Genomic DNA, 20,669 nt, shown 5'->3' with positions numbered 1-20,669 from the left:
GTGTGTGTGTGTGTGTGTGTGTGTGTGTGTGTGTGTGTGTGTGTGGGCGTGTCGGCGTGTGTGTCGGTGTGTGTTAATGTTTGTTTGGGTAGGTGGGGGGTGTTTATGTGTGTGTGTGTGTGTGTGTGTGTGTGTGTGTGTGTGTGTGTGTGTGTGTGTGTGTGTGTGTGTGTGTGTGTGTGTGTGTGTATGTGCGCCTGATGTGCGTGCATATTTGAGTGTTAGTGTGTTTGTGTATGTCTGCCTGCCTGTGTGTGTGTGTGTGTGTGTTTCTGCCTGTGTGTGTATATGCGTGCGCGTCTGTGTGTGTGTGTGTGTGTGTGTGTGTGTGTGAGTGTGAGTGAGTGGGTGAGAGAGAAAGTGCTGAGTGGTCTGAATTCCCTCACTCCATGATTGCCCTAATACTGTCTCATTTCTCGCTTCACACTCACCCTGCTCCCTCTTTATCTGTCTGTTTCTCTTGATGTCTTTTCCCCTTCAACTGCCACCCCTCCACCCGTTCTCCCCCCCCCTCCCCCGCTGCTTGTCCTCCTCTCGTTGCACTCACCCCCCTCCCCCACCCTCCACTGTGTCACCTTGCTACTTATCTGAGCAGTCGGCTGCAACCAAAAACCGTGGTAGGTACAGACTAATTACTGGTCCAAAGCCGTCAGCGGGCCTCTGCAGTGGGCTAGGGCTGATCACCGGCTCATGCTAATGGACTTACCGCATGGGTAGCTGAGCACCTGGATGTCGTCGATGGCGATGAAACCGGCCTTGCTGTCCGACACCTCTGCCTCGAATATGACCTGTGAACGGAGAGGGATAGAGGTGGAGAGACAGAGACAGAGAGACAGAGAGACAGAGAGAGAGAGAGAGACAGACAGAGAGAGAGAGAGAAAGAGATGTGGTTAGAACTGAAAACACTGGGTGATTGGGTCTACACTATATAAAGATGAATTTGTAGAAGTCTTTGTCAAGATCAGTAGCAAAGGACTTCGCCGGGTGAAAACACAGCGAGAAGAATGAAGGAACCTTCAGGAGGAGCACAAAAGATGCTCCCTGCTTCCAGGAATGCTGCTAGACGTGCCAGGTGGTAAAACCTTCAGCTTTGTAATGAAATAGAATCACTAGTGTTTCCGAACCTGTCAATCCCGGAGACGGAGCTAAACATGGGAAATAACATTGAAACATCCGTAAAAAAAAGGAGGCTACTTTAGTTTCAGCTTTTTACAATAAAAGGTAGATATAGAGGCCAATCAGACCGGTGGGACGCGCGCTGGCCGGACGCGGCCATCGCCCTGGGGACGGCCAAGATGGCGTCCGCGCGGGCTAATGAGAAGTAATGAGTGCCATTGGCGGCGGGGACGTGCGGGTGTGAGCAGCCACCCAAACTAGGCTCACCGCTCATCAATCACAGCCGGCGCATCCCCGCGCGCGCTCAAGCGGCCCGCTGATAAATCAGATGTCAGCGCTACCACCGGAGACTTTGATTAAAATGATGGATTCAAGGATCGAAGTTTTGGACACCTTGATTTTTTTTTTTCCCCTCCCTCACAAGAGCCCCGTTTGGAGATCGAGATGGACACTCGCGGCCTTGTACTCAAGGTGGAGCGAAAACACTAGACGTGGACTCAGACGCTATGTGTTTGATACGTCGACTGGGAACAGCCACGTCGTGGTACGGTACAGTCCATCGTTAATTTAGATGGTTTTATTGAGGTTACAACCCAATGAAAGACTCGTCATTCATTGGTCCCCTCCCAACAAGACGCCATGGCATGGGGGGGGGGGGGGGGGGAGAATCCCACATCCGCTCTCATCCTCCTTCCTTCCACCCATCAATCCTCTTCCCTTATCCTCCACCCATCATCGTCATCATCCCCTCCATCTCTTCCTGCGCCCGTTCCTATCAATCTCTTTGGGTCTTTCTGTGCTTCTCCCTGCCATCTGTTTACTAATGGGCTTCACTCAGAGAGCATCTCTGTGAAATAAGCCCGGGAGAAGAGGAGAAAAGAGAAGGGGCGAGGTGTAACAGATAGAGGAAAGCAAAGGAGAGATTATTGTCATTCATCACCTGTGAACAGAAATCTGCCACAAACTGTTTACCCTCAGCTTATCGCCCGTCGGTTGTCACCGTTCTCTCTCTCTCTCTCTCTCTCTCTCTCTCTCTCTCTCTCTCTCTCTCTCTCTCTCCTCTCTCTCTCTCTCTCTCTCTCTCTCTCTCTCTCTCTCTCTCTCTCTCTCTCTCTCTCTCTCTCTCTCTCTCTCTCTCTCTCTCTCTCTCTCTCTCTTCTCCTCCTCCTCCTCCTCCTCCTCCTCCCCTGTGCCCACTCACCCCGCGGTTCTTCACAAACAGCTTCAGAGCACAGCAGCGTCTGTACGCGAGACACAAAGGGGTGTCTCGCCAACTGCACACTGGCCGTTTGCACCTCGTGTCTCTGCCCTTTATATCCGTTCACTGCGCTACCTTGGAGGATCTCTGGATAAAATAAGGTATTATTATATATAGAGATTCAGTTTTTTTTTGGGGGGGGGGGGGGGTTTTGGGCCGCGGGGGGGGCTGGTCCCACATTAACATGATGATCATGTGGCATTTTGAAGATAAATGATTGATTTTTTTTCTATTTACAGCCGGCGCTCCAGAGAAGGCTCAGGAATAATCTGTGCAGAGGATTGAAATATCACTAGCCCAAAGGGCGACCTGGGCAATGATGGATTGGACTGAAGCTCTGGGAAAGAAGCACGAGGCCACATGCCCACAAAGGAGGAGTAAACAATAACAACAACTAACCGCCTCCCCCCCAAAAATAATACAATCATATTGAAATCACAATGGGTGAATGTGTATGTGTGTGCCTATTTGAGTGTGTGTGTGTGTGTGTGTTTCTGTGTGTGTGTCACTGTGTGTGTCTGTGTCTATGTGTGTGTGTGTGTGTGTGTGTGTGTGTATGTGTATGTATGTCTGTGTGTCTGTGTGTGTGTGTGTGTGTGTGTGTGTATGTATGTGTCTGTGTGTTTTCTGTGTGTGTCTGTGTATGTGTGTGTGTGTGTGTGTGTGTGTGTGTGTGCGCGTCAGGCCCCTGGAGAGGAAAGCTCTCTCATTACAACCCCAGCTGATGCGCTGAACACAGGAACACGTCGGTACATGAAATACTGGCTTCATAACCTTGTGTATCCAATATCCCGTTTGGTAGCCTGAAAGACTAACATAGGCGTCAGCAGGCCGGGACCATTACATTCAATTAAAACATGTTGACACATGGGTTTCATGCCCCATAATATCCGCTCCAGTCACCATACAGGGACTGGGCTTTGGAGAGGGGGACCGGCTGGAACATGCATCCACAGTACACACACACACATACACACACACACTGTACTGTAACATGCAGCTGTCCCTAGGGCCCCTCTGAACTAACACAAACACTGTGTGTGTGCGTGTGTGCGTGCGTGCGTGCGTGTGTGCGTGCGTGCGTGCGTGCGTGCGTGTGGTAGAGCTCTCAGGGACAAGTAGTTTCACAACAAAAACATCTGTCAGGACACAAGCCCCAGATTGAAACACACACACACAAAACACACACACACACACAGTTAATGAGAAGCCCAGTGTCAGAAGTAGGAAGACCAGCAGAATGAGTGTGATCACAGAAATGACAGATAAAGTGATGAGCACCGACATATCAACGCACATGGTGATTGATGCACAGAGACAGTGTGAGTGAGTGAGTGAGTGAGAGTAAGAGAGAGAGAGAGAGAGAGAGAGAGAGACAAAGAGAGACAGAGAGAGAGACAGAGAGAGAGCGATATAGACAGAGAGAGAGAGAGAGAGACATAACAGAGAGAGAGAGAGAGAGACAGAACTGAGAGAGAGAAAGACACAGATAGAAATGAGAGAGACATAGTCAGAGAGACAGAGAGACAGAGACAGAGAGCGAGAGAGAGTAAGAGAGGGAAAGCGAGAGAGAGACGCAGAGACAGATGGAAGGAGGACACACTCAGGGGGGATGTCTAGATACAGCTTGTGTACCTCGAGGAGAAATGAAAAAATAAGACAATAACGCGCGCCACGCCAGCTGCTAATTACACTGCACGTTCATCACACAAGTTGGCGCCCTGTCGGCAGCCGAGACACGGAGGATGCTGCCGTCTGAAGGCCTGGTACACACACACACACACACACACACACACACACACACACACACACACACACACACACACACACACACACACACACACACACACACACACACACACACACACACACACACACACACACACACACACACACCTCCCCCCGCTGCTACACATGGTGTAGTAGTCGTTGAAGATCTAGCGTGAAATTCACTGGACTAAACCCAGTTGATTGGTTAATTGGCTGGCAGTGGCAGTGAGCAAATAGTTGTTTTGTGAATCTCCCCGTTCTCTTGCTTCAGGTGATGTACTGCTCACTGTTGACAGTGTAGCGGGGCCATTTGGTGTGATTGTCATCTTCCAAGTTGCAGAGACAGAAGGGAAGAGAAAGGGCGCAAGGGAGAGTATGGACGCCAGGAGGCACAAAATAACTAAGATTAACATGAGTACCACAGAGAAGTCACCATCCCCCCGATAACTCAACCCCCCAGCGACCCTCACCCCCCCTAGTACCGCTCCCCACCCTTCAGTGTGGCCTCAACACCACCTCCTGAGCTGCCGTCAACACAGATACATCAACTGGGTTTGTGTGTGTGTGTGTGATGGTGTGTGTCTGTGTGTGTGCGTGTGCGTGTGCGTGCGTGCATCATTGTTATAATAGCAGAAGTAGAGGTAAGATTACTTATCATTCTGTGTTTCTTTTTACTGAGGTCTTACCTGGTATTCATTGGGCCAGAACGTGGAGACAGCAAGCTCAGCTCTCAGCCAGTCTTTACCTAAAGGGCCAAAATCAACATCAGTTGAACATTGGGATTAAAGGAAACCGGGTTGAATTTAGCATGCAAGTCGATCTAATGATGTAGGGGTCTAATCCAGCCCTTACCGGTGTAGGATGTCATGTTCCAGATGGGGTTAGCCATCTGTGGGCTCTTGTTAACCTGCAGAGACACAATCACAGCCAACATGACATTTAAAAACAAAACACTAAATAACACTTTAGCAGAGGTGGGCTTGGCCAACCTGGTTCATCACTCGGAGATGAATACAAATTCACAATAAGAGCTTTGCTTCAGGTCCCCTTTCTATGAGTGATATGCTCCAAGGAAAATGTAGACATCAGACGACACGAGTGTTGGGTATCCAGGGAGAAGGGAAAGCAGTCTGACATTTTCTCTGCTTTTTCCCCCCTTGTCAACCCTCTCCAGCCCGGCCTTGATCCCCCTCGCGCTGCCAGAGTCAGGGAGCGACATAACAGAGCAAAACTAATATCACACACACTCAGCGCCGCCGCAGAGAAACATGTCTCTGAGCCAGCGCACTCCGTCTCCCCGGAATAAACATCCAACCAGTCAACATCCACAAAGTTCTACTGGTGTTTTGAACTGATGGTAAACACAAGAGACACGCACAGCCCCAAAAAAGGTCATCTCGGCTGCTGAAATGTCTGAACTGAGTGTGGATCCGCTATAGTGCCGGCTGAGCCATTGAGGCAATTACCACAGAGTCCTCCTGACGGAGCGTCGCCTGGAGTTGGTACGTCGCCCGTGAAGCTAACGCTGTTGGTAAAGTTTTTTTGAATATTTGATGATGTTAAAGTGATAACACCTCCTGATCTCGGCTCTACGTCAAAATCAAGTGCACAGTGGATGCCTATACAGAATATATAAATAATATCCTAATAAAAAATGATCGTCGTCATCGGCACAGTGTCTATAATCCGCCCGCTCTACTCGGGCCGGGAGCGCTCTTTGCATCCTGGTTCTACGGGCCGGTCCTACTCCTTGGGGCCGGGCAGGGGGGAGGGAGGGAGGGAGGGAGGGAGGGACCCCTGGACCCGTACCTTGACCAGCACGTTGAGGGTGCCGGGGCTGGAGCCGTCGGGGCTGGTCAGGAGGTAGTTGAAGTCGATGCAGTGGGTGTCGTTCTCCTTCATGACAGGGAGCTGGAAGCGAGCCTTCTCCCCGGCGTCGTACTGGGAGACCTCCACCGCCATGTAGGAGCCTGGACACGCAAGAGAACGGAGAGCGTTATGGAAACAATGCAATCTCGCTGCAAGGTCATTGCAGACCGAAGATGCGCTCTGGAGGGAAATACACAGATCGGATCCGTTGGGGATTTCCTCACGTTCAATTCAGTTATGTCATCACATTCAATGTATTCAATGTTATTTCATCACATTCAATGTATTCAATGTTATTATTCAATGTTATTTCATCACATACACTCAATACATCCGACATCGTCATTCCAGTTATTTTCTGTATTGGCCTCAGTTGCAAACCGAGGGGCGATTGTGATTGCCTGACAAACAGGTGGTTTTGGAGGACCTCTCTGTGTGTGGAGGCACTAAGTGGTTGAATGGGAGCGGGACGGGTGGGTCATGAATGGACAAACCTTGCCAGTTTGGTTTGGTTGAATATCATTTACTGTGTGACTCAAAGTACCCATATGGTCAAACCGGCTCCCTCTGCCTCACTCTCATTTGGCACAGAGTGTTTGTTCATCCAGAACCATCCTGAATGGCTTTTGTCATTAGAGTCGACCGAGGCCTTGGGAAGCGGTTCTAATGGGAACCGTGGCGACGGGGAGGGAGACATCCAGGTAACCTCCCGCTAATTAAAAACAAACCTGTGTTCTTAATATGTTAATGTCTGCCACGTTTTGATGGATAAAACATGATTATTAAACATGACCTGCCTGGCAATAAGAGAAGAGACATTTCGATGCCCCTGCCGGGTTTCAAATCGACATTTTCCATTTCTGTCCTTCTCTCCCTCTCGCTGCGTGTTACTGTTAACCGTCGCCGCCTGGCGCTGGCCAGTGGCCACAGTGTGCCCCCACCGCGGGGCCCGGCAGCAGCTGTGACTGTTGGATCATGCCCAGTCGTCCCTCGGTATAGATTGCTCTGACAAACTTGAAGGTTGAGGAGAGCGCACTGGTCTTTAAGTGACGAGGTGCGCAAGAAGAGGTGCGCGCCAGTTCACCGTTTAACGTTTTTAGAAACAAAGTCAACATCGGAACCGATTCCAATACAGAATCTTTCCTGAGTCACCAAAGCTGGTACACCGGTTTCTTTGGAACTGTACTATTTTCGTTGTAAAAACTTTGTATTTAGGGGTGGCGATGTGGAATGGAGACATAATGGGTATGGAGGTAACTGGAAACAACACACAGAATGGCGAGGCGGACCCCGCTAGGAGTTTGACAGCAGACAGCACGACGGAAAGCCTTGCGTCTGTCTACGGGGAGAAAACAGAAGCATCTGGATGGGCTATACTGCCGGTGACAGGACGGTCCGTCTGTGCAGATGTTGTGGTAATCAGTGAGGATATCCAGCAGATGCTTTTGCCGTGTGTACGATCACAGAGGCCTTCTCCTGTCTGCTTTGCTTGTCGTGTCTCCCGTGTCGAACGTGGTGGGTGCCGAACGGAACGCGACCTACCACCCATTCCTGCAATTTATACATAACACTTCCTCTCTTGTTGGCTAATCCAATTTGCATGTTATAATGGAAGTCACATCGCAGGAAGACTGCCGCATACAATAAACAGTTTGGACAATAGTGATTAGTGCTCATTGTTTGGCTAATCCACAACAGAATAGAACAGCATAGCACGGTCCAAACTGGAACTGACAACAAAACACAGATGTGTTTAAATATGCAGAACGACGCAAACACAATAGTCAATCTTCAAAATAAAATATTCTAAACCAGTTATTGGATTAGTCTACATTCCTCCTCTTTCTCATAATTCACAATTCATTACTCAATGTTAACGGAGCCGAATTTAGTCCACTCTATGTTAGGGAATCTTTTATGTGGAATACAAACACATTTGACTCCAATGCTACTCGAGTTCAAATGGTTCTGACACCATTGTATTATGCATGGATTATTACAATCGTCCTTTCCTGGACTTTTGAAAGAGACAGAAAATATCATAAAAACGAGACGCTTAATAAAAGATACGCTCCAGGCATTGTGACCAGTGTCAAATCAGTTGAGGATATGCACTATGGCTTATCTGAATTCCAGTTCATTAGCATACATTAAATTATATCCAGTCAATTTATTATTGTAAAATGCCGGAGAAAGAAGGTCACCAAGTGAGTTATTTGAAGGTATTTCATTGTATTTGGATGCAGAGACAAGTAGCTTCTTGACTAGGGGTGAAACGATACGCGTATTCGTACCGAAATCTTTCCATACGGGTCCAACGGTTCAGTCAAACGGAGTGTGTTGTCTTGTCTTGTCCTGATGTTTTGTGTTGAGGACCACAATGTAAATAAGTCCTGGACTTTTTTGTGTTTTTATCCTCAATTGTACTTGATGTCTTTTCATGTGTGTAAGGCATTTGTTTGATACAATTTAATAAATCAAATCAACGAAAAAAAAATAATGTTTGATAAAAATACAATTTTAACCCTGCTGTACCAAAAAACAAACAGAACCGTGACTTAAAAATGAGCTATGTACCGAATCATGACTTTTGTGTATCGTTACACCCCTATTCTTGATTGACTATAACATAAGTGTCAATTCACTCAGAAGCATTCTTGGCAATTACACAAAGATGGCTAACGGCGCTCATAAAATGGCTGCCAATACGTTGCGTTGCAGCCATAATAAATACACTTGTCCTTCCACAGACCTAGATCTGTCTGTGAGCATGTGATACGGATCATAATGGCAGATAATTTTAGATCAATTGCTGTGGCACTACAATTGTCATTCTATATTAGTTATACATGTCATTTCTGACCACCAAGTAATGTTAATTTGCATGTGGTAATTATAATAACAATAACAATATAATTTTTTCTGAGGAGAATGAAACAAGCAGGCAGATGTCACAACCCTGACGCTGGGAAGGCAGACATGTCAAAGACAGCTGACGTCGGCTTTCCGGCAGTCCTCTTAAAATGGCTGAGGTCGGAAATCATTCAATGTTCAAGATGGCTGCCATAAGACAGACTCCACAATGTTAGGAGGATGCAGCTAAAAATACCTCTGTAGCGCCTTGGAGACCTAGATATGTCACATAACGACAGCAGCAACAACAGACAGCAAACATAAGACAGTCTAGTGAGCGAAAAACAATAACAGGCCTGCTGTAAGAATCCCGGTTAATGGACAGTTTGGCTTTCACTGTTGTGTGTTCCTATAGGGTCAATTAATATAAATGGCTCCAGGCAGGGATGGAAGATGTCGGGGGCGGGATAGGATTAATGGCTGGTGTCACACAACTGTGACCAATATCAAAACAAAAATATCAGAATCACTTAAAGTCACCCAGATCAGATAGATAAAATGTTTTCATGGCTATCAAGTGTCACACACACTGAAAAAGGCCACCAGCTGAATGTTTACTGGCCCTATTAATTATAGCAGTAGTGCCATAAAACACATACTCTGCGCCATACCTACTCTAATGTATTATTATAGGAGCAGGCCACGGCTAGAACTGTCTATTACTGTGATCGCTCCTTTTACTTGACCGTATCACAGTAAATGCGGCGAGCGAGAGGGAGAGAATTACATGCCTGCTGGATCTCAAGCGTTCGGAGCTCACATCAACAACAACAACATCAACATCATCATCCGTGAAAGTGTATATCTGCATTAGTCAGCTGAGGCGCAGAGCGACAGAGCCAATGTCCCATGTACATTACCGCTGGCAGGCTCTGGGGTAACCCAGTGCTGCCAGCGAGAGGTGCCAATGTAAGATCCAGCCCCTGGCATGGCGACTGCTGCCAATACCCCCGCTCCTCCAGAGACATTAGATGCCAGAGTTTTATTTCCATTGTAAACCAATGCCAACTCCATCTCTGTTTACTGTGTGTTGCCTATAGCAGGAAAAGGGGATTAACAATTAGGACCTAAAAAGACGGATATATATTATTTATAAAAATATCAATATGTCCTGCCGAAAGAAAAAACAAGATTGTTGGCTAAATTGCCCATCCACCCGGCCCGATACAGTAATGCAATAGCAAACATGGGGCTTTGTCATATTGTGTGTCCACTTAAAACATATTGAGCTATTGAAAACTCTGCGCTTGCAAATATCATTGTATGTAGCTAGGCTAACAACAGTGGACGTTGACTTGGTGTCCCTGGGCAAGGGAGACCGCAGAAGGGGAGCACAACGCCTCCTTCTGATCTTCTAGGCATCTGGGACCATTCTCTGTTGCATCTTTAAACCCCTAAATCACAACTCTTGGCCACTCCTGTGCCTCTGCCTCAGCTCCTTAATACTCCATGCTGAAATACAACTGCTTTTGGAATCCTTCCTGCTCCCTCCATTCACAATTGTTCAGTATTTCCATCTTTTATCTTCATGTAGTACGTGTGTATGTGACTGGCAAAGTCAAAACATCCATCAGGCTCTATTAAAAACACCAAGTGCTCTCATATGTTAATAATCCTAAATACAGACTTGCCCTTGTGCCCGATGACAAGGCACTTAACCCACTGTAATATTTCGTTGGACCGTAAATATCAAACATTATTATTGGACTGGCTACCCATATTTATTGTGAGCAGAGAGTGTAAGGGAATGAGTGTGTCCGGGTATATGTGTGCGCGTGTGACTGTGTGTGTGTGTGTGAGTTAAAGAGTTCCTGTTGAACTGAACCTTTCTCTAAATGTCAGCCAGATTGCCTTGTCACCGTGATCAGCACCAGAGATAAATAACAGCCTTATATTGTCATGGCAACAAGTGATGGGCCTACCTCTTTCATCTTCAGCACCGGGGAGAGACAACTGCAGAAGAGCTAGGAGGAATGTGTGTGTGCGTGGGTGTGTGTTTGTGTTTGTGTTTGTGATGCGGGGGGGGGGGGGCATATAGTGAGGTGACAAGGGGATTTTTGACCCTTTCGGATGCTGCAAATTATCTAGCAATTATATTTAGATGGGAGGGAAACCTCAAGGAAAATGTACTTCCTATCGAGAATCAAACGGATCAAATGTCGAATCCAATGTCGGTGGAGATTTTATCGGCGAGTATGACGGATCATTTTAAACTTGGATCCGGCCCTACTCTGTAACGTTTAACACACCGAGCACTGGGCGACATTCCTCATTTCTTGTGCATCAAAATCCCAAGGGGCTGATTACTGGTGTGGTGGTGTGTGTGTGTGTGTGTGTGTGTGTGTGTGTGTGTGTGTGTGTGTGTGTGTGTGTGTGTGTGTGTGTGTGTGTGTTTGGTGTGTGTGTGTGTGTGTGTGTGTGTGTGTAGCCGACTAATGTTCCACCATTGCTCTTTTCACATTGTGTAAAAGTAGGCAACCTTGCCTGTTCGCCACCGTTGATTAACGACCTCATATTCCGTTAATTAGAGCTTCAGCCCGGGGCAGAGAGATTTAACTTCCCCTTCATCATCATACTGAAGAGAAGATTGGGGGGAGGGGGGCATGGGGGAGGGCCTGGGCCAATGGGACCGTCATGATAGAGAGATCCAGATGACGGATTGATTGACAGCTGCGTTAATGAGGACAATGGATGGGGTAGGGGGAGAGGGGGGTGAATCACACCTTTTGGCAGTTCCGGGGACACGTATGGCCCTTCCTGGGTGTTGATGTGCGTCCAGTCAAAGTCATCGTAGGGGTCCTGCTGGTAGTCACACTGGGAGAATCCCTCGTCGAACGTGCAGCTTCCTGGAATCAGACCAGAGAAGGAAACAAGCGGTCGGTGAGTAAGTTCCTCTGGCGTGGACGGGAGAGTACAGCTTGGGTGAATTAGTTGATCAAATTAAAAAGACAGCTTAAACACAGACGAGAGACAAAGAGTGGTCCCCGTCACACAATTAATATCATGACCTATTTCCTCTGCAGCTCTCATTGGCTGGCTGGCGAGCGCTCCGCTCAATGGTGCTTTCAGACGGTAACATACACGCGAGATGAAAATGAGAAAACACAAAAAGCACAATGGAACACAAAGGAGCATTCTAGAAGAAGGTTGATCAGGGGTCCTACGGGAATGACTTCAAAGGAGGGAAACTAAGGAAAAAATAAAGATGATCCCTTAAGCAATTAGAATGATTAATGTACATTCCTAATCACAAAGTTTGATTAATACAGAACTGGGGATTTTTCTCTTTCGCTTTGATAAGACATGTATTCTCCATTAACTACATAATGAGCCGCGTGTGCGTGCGTGTGCGTGCTCATTAACAAACTACCAGAGGCCTCAGATGTGAGAGACTTCACTACGGGTCAAAATCACCTATGACTCAATCACGGGCTGCCTTCAGCCAATCATCTGCGCTGTCACCAGGGCTAGTGTCTGAGCTGGCCGCCTCCAGACCATACCCCCCCATCCCCCCTCAGTGCCCCCCCAATGTGAAATCCCACTAATATAGGGAGACGCTACTTGTCACTGACGGCTAGCTGAACCAATCAACTTTCAATAATACCGAGCTCAGATGAGCAATAAAGCTGTCAGGAATACCATGCAGACGACTGCCAGCTATCTGATTCATCCTGCTGCCCGCTGTAATAAAGTGCTCGGTGTCAACAATTGGCCTGGAAGGGGGATACGGCTGGTGGGATAGCAAAGCTGCAGCGCTATCTGATTCATGTGGCTAACAGTAATAGCTTTCCTGGTGCCTTAGCGGTCACCCAGCTGCCTTAGCGGTCACCCAGTGGGCCCAACGTGCACTTTTGTTATCCCATCTGTTGACCAGCAGCACCGTGGGGGGGGGGGGGGGGGGGGGGACAGGGGGACGGACAGACCTGGGTCCACGGTCCAGCTGCTAATCTCACCGCTCACACAGAAAACATGTGCACTAGCAATACCGCCCCTGGAAACAGCACAACGACCACCTCTACTCCAACCTGTGTGTCTTATGCTCTTTCGGGGAACATTAGGATGCATGCTACATATTTTTCCACACTTAACACACATTTAAGATCTCGTGCGTGTCCCGTGCATGTGTGTGCGCCCGCGTGCGTTTGCCATGAGCGACCCCACTCCTCCCAAGTGTGTCAGTGGCTTGTTGGCGGGCAGTCTTCCGTGCACGCATTTCAAATGGCAGCACGTCTCTGGTGTGTACGAGTGCGTGACTGCATGAGTGCTTGACTGTAAGACCGCGTGCGTGCGTGACTGTGGGACTGCGTGACTTCATGACTGCGTGCATGTGTAATTTACAGTCTATCTCTCAGTAATGGTATGTACCCTGTGCCAATGGTGCACAAGGTTCTAAACCTCTCACTTAAATAGAGCCTGCAGAGCACAATGGGTTTGTCCACTGTTTACTCTCAATACTAAGGGGAGTTTTCAACGCCGGGCTTTAAGCATGGCGCTGGAGCACAACACGTCGCCTGGCTGATTGTGTTGGGAATTCTCTGCATAAGGGGTCTCCTTCAAGTTACGCCTTTGGCTTCAGGGGGAAAACTCCACAGTAAAAAGGAAACATTCCACTTCTCATCCCACGTATCTCAGGTATTAGTCTGAATTTAAAACTTATTTTTTTTGCCACCTAAATTCCTAAAATGCAACATAATATACATTCCACAACAGAGAGTGAAATCCGTTTCTATTCTGGCGATAGCAGAAACATGAAGGTGTTGGCCAGGAATGCGCAGCAACAATCACATGTGCTGTGGTTGCACTAATAGCAGCCATGACATTGTAGCCCAACACTGGACAGGAATGTCCTCATTTCAAATTCTTGCACACTTCAGATCCCCCTATGTTTTCCCTGACTGTTGAGCAGAGCTCTGTGAGAGATGTATAAACTGCTTTTAACCGCTTATACCAGAAGGCTGTGTGTGCGTCTTCTGTTATAAAAGGTGCCTATGGAAATCAAGTGTGTGAAATTTACCATAGATAATTACACACACACACACACACACACACCTTTTCTTGTGATTTTTTCTGCAATTTTGGTTAACACTTCCTTATTTACCCAAAGTCCTGCCAACTTACACATACACAATTGCACACAGAGCCAATAATGATAAAAGCAGGCATAAAGACGTAATGACTGTTGCATTCACACTTGGCGGCTTGTATCCAGATAAATCCTCTGTCTGAGGAGGATGCAATCAAACCTACCACACATTTCTGGTCACCTCTTGTGATTCTATATCCACACTCTACATGTATACAAGTGCTTACAACACTCCACCATCTGCATTGCTGCTTTGGTATTTCTATTTAAAGTAAATACATTAAAATAAATAAAAACTCTGAGTTTGAGGTGTCCTCCCAGGGCAGTTGGACTTTCACTCCATTAGATATTACTAAAACTATAATAATGTGTACTGGGACACGGGATGAAATCCCAGTCTATTTTGACACATATCTCGGACAACCTCCAAATGCCTTTGTTTTTTTTACATGCGTCTTGAAGGAATATTTAGTGTTCACACCTGTATTGGAATGTGGGATCAGATTCCCCAAGAAGCGATCTAAGGCGGGATGTGAACAGCCAATGTTTCCCCCAGGAATGTGACACACTATTGACTGACTTCAGTGTGTTAAACATTAACACGACCTGCCTATTTGCAATCCTAAGTCAATGTTTTCCTGTATTTTGCCCAAGTCTTAACGTCATTTAACCGGGGATCAACTGATCAGTTTCAGAAGGCTGTAATGGTAGAACACTCTCATTCATGATCACATGACTAGTGTTCAATAGTTGGTTGATGAGGATCAAGTACATGTACATGAGTTTCACAATACCAGTATTATTAGAGATATAGCATCGGGTTAGTGTCCTTGGCAAATAATATTAACGTACCACAGTGCAAGTAAACATTGGTTTGTAGCGGCGACTGCAATCGAGATGAATGATCCAACAAATGCCGATAATTATGGCTCTATGAATGTTGCTTACCACTATGGATGCAATAAAAGTACAATTATCATGGTGACTATAAAGATAAGATTTCCAGCCACTCCAGCCTGAAAGATGGGGTTTATTTTCTTCCCCTTTTAGTATTGCCTCGCCGTTTCACACGTCTTCCTCTTCACAGGTATCCTCTTCATCGCTACATTAGTTGTGGGGTTTTTCCTTTTAATTTCGTAAAGGACGTCTGTTTCGCCTCAACTGTAACCTAGTGCTGTGAAGGGTTTGTGTGATTGATGCGAGTGTGTATCAAGAGGGCAGTACTAGGTCTATGCATTCAGTAAGCAACGCACTAATGCATATTCACTGACAATTCAATTCAATGTATGTATGCTCATTAAAAAACTTGAATTGTGATTTTAATTTTACATTTTTCGAATTGCAATGTTGTTTTTCTTTATTTGATGAATATAAAATGAACCAGCCAAGATGGACGTCCAGATTTATATTTTCCGGCCTATTTAAATTCTAGTCTACCGATGGCAGCTAATTGGCGGCTTACGGAAACCCTGGATGACATGTATCAAAGATGTAATAATTCAGAACTTCAAACTCTTAATGGCTTAGAAAATTCTAAAATATTTGTCTTTGATATTGATTTTATACTGATTTAATGTCAAAATTATTTTTAGTAAGTGTGAGTGAGTGAGTGAGAACAAGAGAGAGAGAGCAAGAGAGAGAGAGCAAGAGAAAGAGAGACAGTACATCCAGATGGGTCATTAATGCCCCCCCTTCCCCACTCCACTATTCACAAGGACACAGAGAGGCCGAATGCATGCTAATCGCTTCCTAATCAGCCTTTGTGATTGGCTGCCTCGCTAATGAAATAATAGTGCCTCATTTGCATAATAAAATAATTAGAAGACTTGATAAAAGCTCAAGGACAGAGAGGAGCAAGTACACACATGCATGCACCCACGCACACACACACACACACACACACGACAATACATCTAAGGGGAGTCATGATTTAAAACATTATGGGATGGCATGTGACAAATCTTTTGCTGTCACTTTAAATTGCACTGTAATGCAGTAGCAGCAGATTAGGGGACCTGAACCGCCGTTCAAACAGCGGGTGGGAGGGGCCGTGTGCGTCCTCTAATGTACGTTTATACGAACAGAGTGAAAGGTCAAATGTTTGATCATGCCCCTGAGTGGGTGCCGGGGTTATTTACATGGCGGACATGGTCCCCGCTAAACTCCATTATACATACCAATCACACCAATATATTATTTCGGCATTCCGATGGGGGCCCCTGGCAGAACGCTTAGTCAAAGGGGGGCCCGGGGGCATTTACCCCCTTTGTATGGATTTGCATGGCCCAGTTGGAGTTGCTGTTCATTTTCTCGTGATTTTCAACATCAATTTCGGATCCGCAGACCGTTTGGAATGTAAATGCTGGAGGAGGCAGGGCGAGCGGGCGGGGGTGGGGGACAATGAAATTGATTTGTGGAAAAAAAAATCTGCTAACCATTCAAAGCGAATAAACATGTCTGAATGAAAATAGAATCTCCTCTTGCAGAAGCAAAACAATCTTCAAAATGAAATCAAAGAAGTTAACCAGGAGGGAGCCAAAAGTTACATTTCTTAGAGAGGATTTGTAAGGATAATACATTTGTTGGTGTAGATATCAGGCAGAGATTACATCATTGACCAACCACGGGACAAAAGGTCTAGTCAACATTTGTGAATAAAAACCTGATTGAAAAAACCATGATTGAATATGTTTGACTGCATATTTTGTCATTCAACATTCAGAAATGTCTCCTTTTTGGCACACAGTCTCTCTCAAACTTGTGTCTAGTAGTGACAGTGGAGCTTACCATTCCTGTCTGCCAAAAGAGATATCAATTATGAACAGCGAGCAGATCTGAGAGAAATAGAGGGACAGAGAGAGAGGTGGGTGGGGGGAGGGTGAAATTGAGATTTGTACAAAATGTGATTTCTGCAGATCACACAACTAATCCCGGAGGGTAGTGTCCTTGTGATAAGAAGCACACACACACACACACACACACACACACACACACACACACACACACACACACACACACACACACACACACACACACACACACACACACACACACACACACACACACACACACACACACACAATTAACTGTAAAATGTAAATCCATCCCGTCCCTTTAACTGGCTCTGTCTCTTTCAATCCATCTCTCCTCACCCTCCTCCACTTGCTTTTATTTTTTTCGCCCCTCCATCTCTTTCCCTTTTACTCCGGCCCTCCACGCGTTAATAATCCATTTAATGAGAATCAATAACTATTTAGGCTGGTGGCACTGCCGCCATTAACCACTGAGACAGGAGAGCGATGGAAACGTGCGGTTTGAGACGGAGCAGGTGCGAGGTGACACGTTTGCGCCCGTAAAAAGAAAATCCTTTTCCAAGGACAACGATTGCATTTGCTTCATTAAAATCCAATTCTCGAGAGCTCATAATCACATTCTCCCTGCAAAATCTTTGAAAAAATTTGGGCTAAGTCCAGCAGCTTACTGTACTGGCTGACCTGCTTTTTGCACCAAAAGCATGGGCCATTTTCTCTGGCTGCAAGATCAAATCAAGGCTTTTTTGTCGTTTGTACTCTGGTCTCCAAACGCCACAGAAATCCTCGGACCGTGGACCCGAGTGAAAAGGGGAAGCCAGAGTAGGGAGGCGGAGAGAAGTGGGGAGGCCGAGAGTAGGAGACGAGTGGCTCTTGTCAGGGCATCCATTTCCCCGGGCCATCACTCAGACTTTTCCAATGCTAAAAGTGTCACGGCATCAGAGACACTCCTGTTTTGGAGTGGCCGCCATTGTTGTCTGTCTGCACTCATCGTACTATGGCTGTGTGTTTTTGTTGGTGTGTGTGTGTTGGTCTGTGTGTGTTGGTGTGTGTGTGTCTGTGTGTGTGTGTTGGTGTGTGTGTGATTAAAATCCATCCAGATGTTAGCGGCATGAAGGGCACTCATAAAGTGAAGTCGCATCATTTTTCCTCTCCACTTTCCCCATCAACCCCTCTCCAAAACACACTTCCAAAGAATAGGTGAAATTAGCCTGAAATTACCGTATACAAGTTGACATCAGAGGGTCTGCAACACACACACACACACACACGCACACGCACACGCACACAGCCATGGTACCATGAGTGCACACACAGAGAAAAACAGACCCCGGCTGCCATCCCCATACCCTCGGACTCCACATACATACACACACACACATGCCTTGCCTCAGTGACACTTGCAATGTAGCGTAACAGCATCAAAGCCCCATGAAGACACACCTCACCCGTGAAGACACGCACACGCACACACACACACACACACACACACACTTATATGTAGCACACTCTCATAGTGGCGGTTTAATTGGAAGTGCTGAAGGCAGAATAATTTCTCCTTCATCTCACAATGCTGTAATTGAATCTGTGGCATTCTCGTGTGCATGCGCAGGTTGAGCTGATTCAGTGGTTCACATTGACGGTTAACAGTGAAAAAAAAAAAAAAAATCTCTCTCCCTCTCCTTCCTCAGTCCTCTCCTCGCCTTGACCCCTTTCTACCGATCTCCAGTTCCCTATGCAAAGACTTTGAGCGCCGGTACTTCTACTGCCTGTGTGGGGACTGGCTGGGATCCTCTGGGTTATACCATTTGACCATGTGTCCCGTCTTATTCCTCCTGGGATATTATTATTTATTTATTTCGACCTCCACAGGTGCTGCTGTTTCACTGCAGGTTAAAGCCTACTGTTTCGGACTCACGCCTTCCAATAGGCTCAAGGGCTTCAGCCAATGGGAGCGCTTCCCTTGACATAACGGTTCACAGGTCACGGACCAAAAGAATAATATTCAGTACTTTCTAGAAAAGCAACATACCCAAACTCCAACTGTACCTCAACTCGACCTACGCTGTGGGGATAAACAAATGTTTAACGGGGGCGATGCATTCCACGTACACGTATTAAGATGTTTTCCACAGTGGTTGTGTGTGCGTGTGCGTGTGTGTGCGTGTGTGTGTGCCCCCACATAGTGCTACATTCCTCACAGTCTCCCCAGACTTGGCGACAACATGGCGTCCCGCTGAGAACCAACTTACCCCCTTGATCCTAATAGCTTTCTCACCTACGTGAGGATATCCATCATCGCCGCGGTCCACTACGTCTGCCTTACTGCCTGCTCTGAGCAAAAATATAGAAATAAAAGTGTCTTCCTGTCCAGCACCTTACGTGTACATCTCTACCCCCCCCCCCATGCACCATCTATGTGGTGAACCTTTTGCGTTTGCCCGATTTAGCGGCTTGCTGGGGGTCATAGCCCGCCGTGGACACACACACACACACACACACACACACACACACACACACACACACACACACACACACACACACACACACACACACACACACACACACACACTATCCGCCCATCTCCCCGTCGTTCATCTCCGTTACTATTCAAATGCTGACATTTAAAACGACTTCAGAGGGGCCGGCTGGCTGTGCTGGCAGATAAGCAGAGGAGGATGAACTCAGGAGTGGAGAGATAGCATACAGAAAGAGAGATGGAGCCGGCGAGGAGATAGAGAGATGAGTAAAGAAAAGGAGCGAGTGTGTGGTGGGGAGGAGGAGGGGGGGGGGGGGGAGATGGTGCGAGATGCCTTATTGTAAAAACAGGACAGGATGAGAGAGCGACTCACACTGGAGGTTTAAAAGAGAGCTAGGGAGAGAGAGCGAGAGAGCGAAGTGATGAGAGAGGTGAAGGATATGTACACTGAAAGGCAAAAATTGATACGGAGGGGGATGCGCCGTGGGTCCTCTTAAGCATTCTCTACTACAGCCACCACCACTCCACTATACCCCCCCCCCCCCCAACCCCCTCGTCTCCCAGCCTGTGAATGACTCCACTCCCCCCTGAAGGAGTCAAATTTCGTCCGTTTCTCAGGGAAACCGAGACACCCCCCCCCCCTACAGACCCTGCCCTCCCCCCACCACACCCTCCTCCGGCCATTTGCTGTTTTTTCTCTCATCTTGCCCAGTTTACCTCGCATTCCACCCATCTATCCTTCCATTTACCAGGCCTCTCTCCCTCCCCCCTCCCTCTCTCTCTCTCCACTCCCCTCTAGGTCCGCCTCAGCCAGAGTCCTTCGCAATTTTAACAAATTGTCTTCTTTTTTTTTTATCGCTCCGATTTGATTGGGACCAGACGCGCAGACTGCTTCCCCTGGCGCGTCTCCGCTCGCCGCAGACGTTTTGCCGGCAATGAAAAGCACACACCCCACTTTATTACCGACGCCTCCCTTCCCCCGTCATATCCCTCACTCTGGTTTGTGTGGAACGGCGAGAAAAAAAAAAGTACTGTGCAACGTCCGCCGCCAGAGGAATTGCTAGGAGACAGGACGGTTAAGGGTACAATGGCTACACCCCCTCACACACTCACCACCCCTCACACTGTCAAGTTTGTAAACCCAAAGAACCCATTTGGGAGATTCCATGTAGATGTGTCACTTTGAATGAGTCAGGGATGGGGGGGGGGGCTCTGGGGCGGGGAGTTGGTTGGTTTCTCTCTCCCCCAACCCCCCCACCCCTGGTTCCCGGCACCGTTCTGTAACCATGTATTAGCCAGGGGTTGAGAAACAAAGTTCTGTCAAGAGAAGGAGATCTAGAGACAAACAAGTCTCAACGGGTGGCGTCGCCT

General features: G+C 47.2%; 1 protein-coding gene across 2 annotated transcripts in view; it reads right to left on the bottom strand.

The window, feature by feature from the left end:
- ptprk (protein tyrosine phosphatase receptor type K) overlaps nt 1-20,669 on the bottom strand; it is an 88,666-nt gene that overhangs the window by 47,992 nt on the left and 20,005 nt on the right. For both annotated transcript variants that reach the window (XM_084483836.1, XM_084483837.1), the window contains exons 2-6: nt 11,650-11,772; nt 5,954-6,114; nt 4,997-5,051; nt 4,831-4,889; nt 707-788 (exon numbers count right to left, since the gene is read on the bottom strand). In XM_084483836.1, coding sequence (XP_084339962.1) covers nt 707-788; nt 4,831-4,889; nt 4,997-5,051; nt 5,954-6,114; nt 11,650-11,772 — 480 coding nt within the window. The remainder of the gene's footprint in view (nt 1-706; nt 789-4,830; nt 4,890-4,996; nt 5,052-5,953; nt 6,115-11,649; nt 11,773-20,669) is intronic.

The sequence above is a fragment of the Micromesistius poutassou genome (assembly GCF_964030765.1).
Source record: "Micromesistius poutassou genome assembly, chromosome: 19".
Taxonomy (NCBI): domain Eukaryota; kingdom Metazoa; phylum Chordata; class Actinopteri; order Gadiformes; family Gadidae; genus Micromesistius; species Micromesistius poutassou.
The sequence above is the reverse complement of the archived record's forward strand: the minus strand, read 5'-3'. Positions and strand labels throughout refer to the sequence as shown.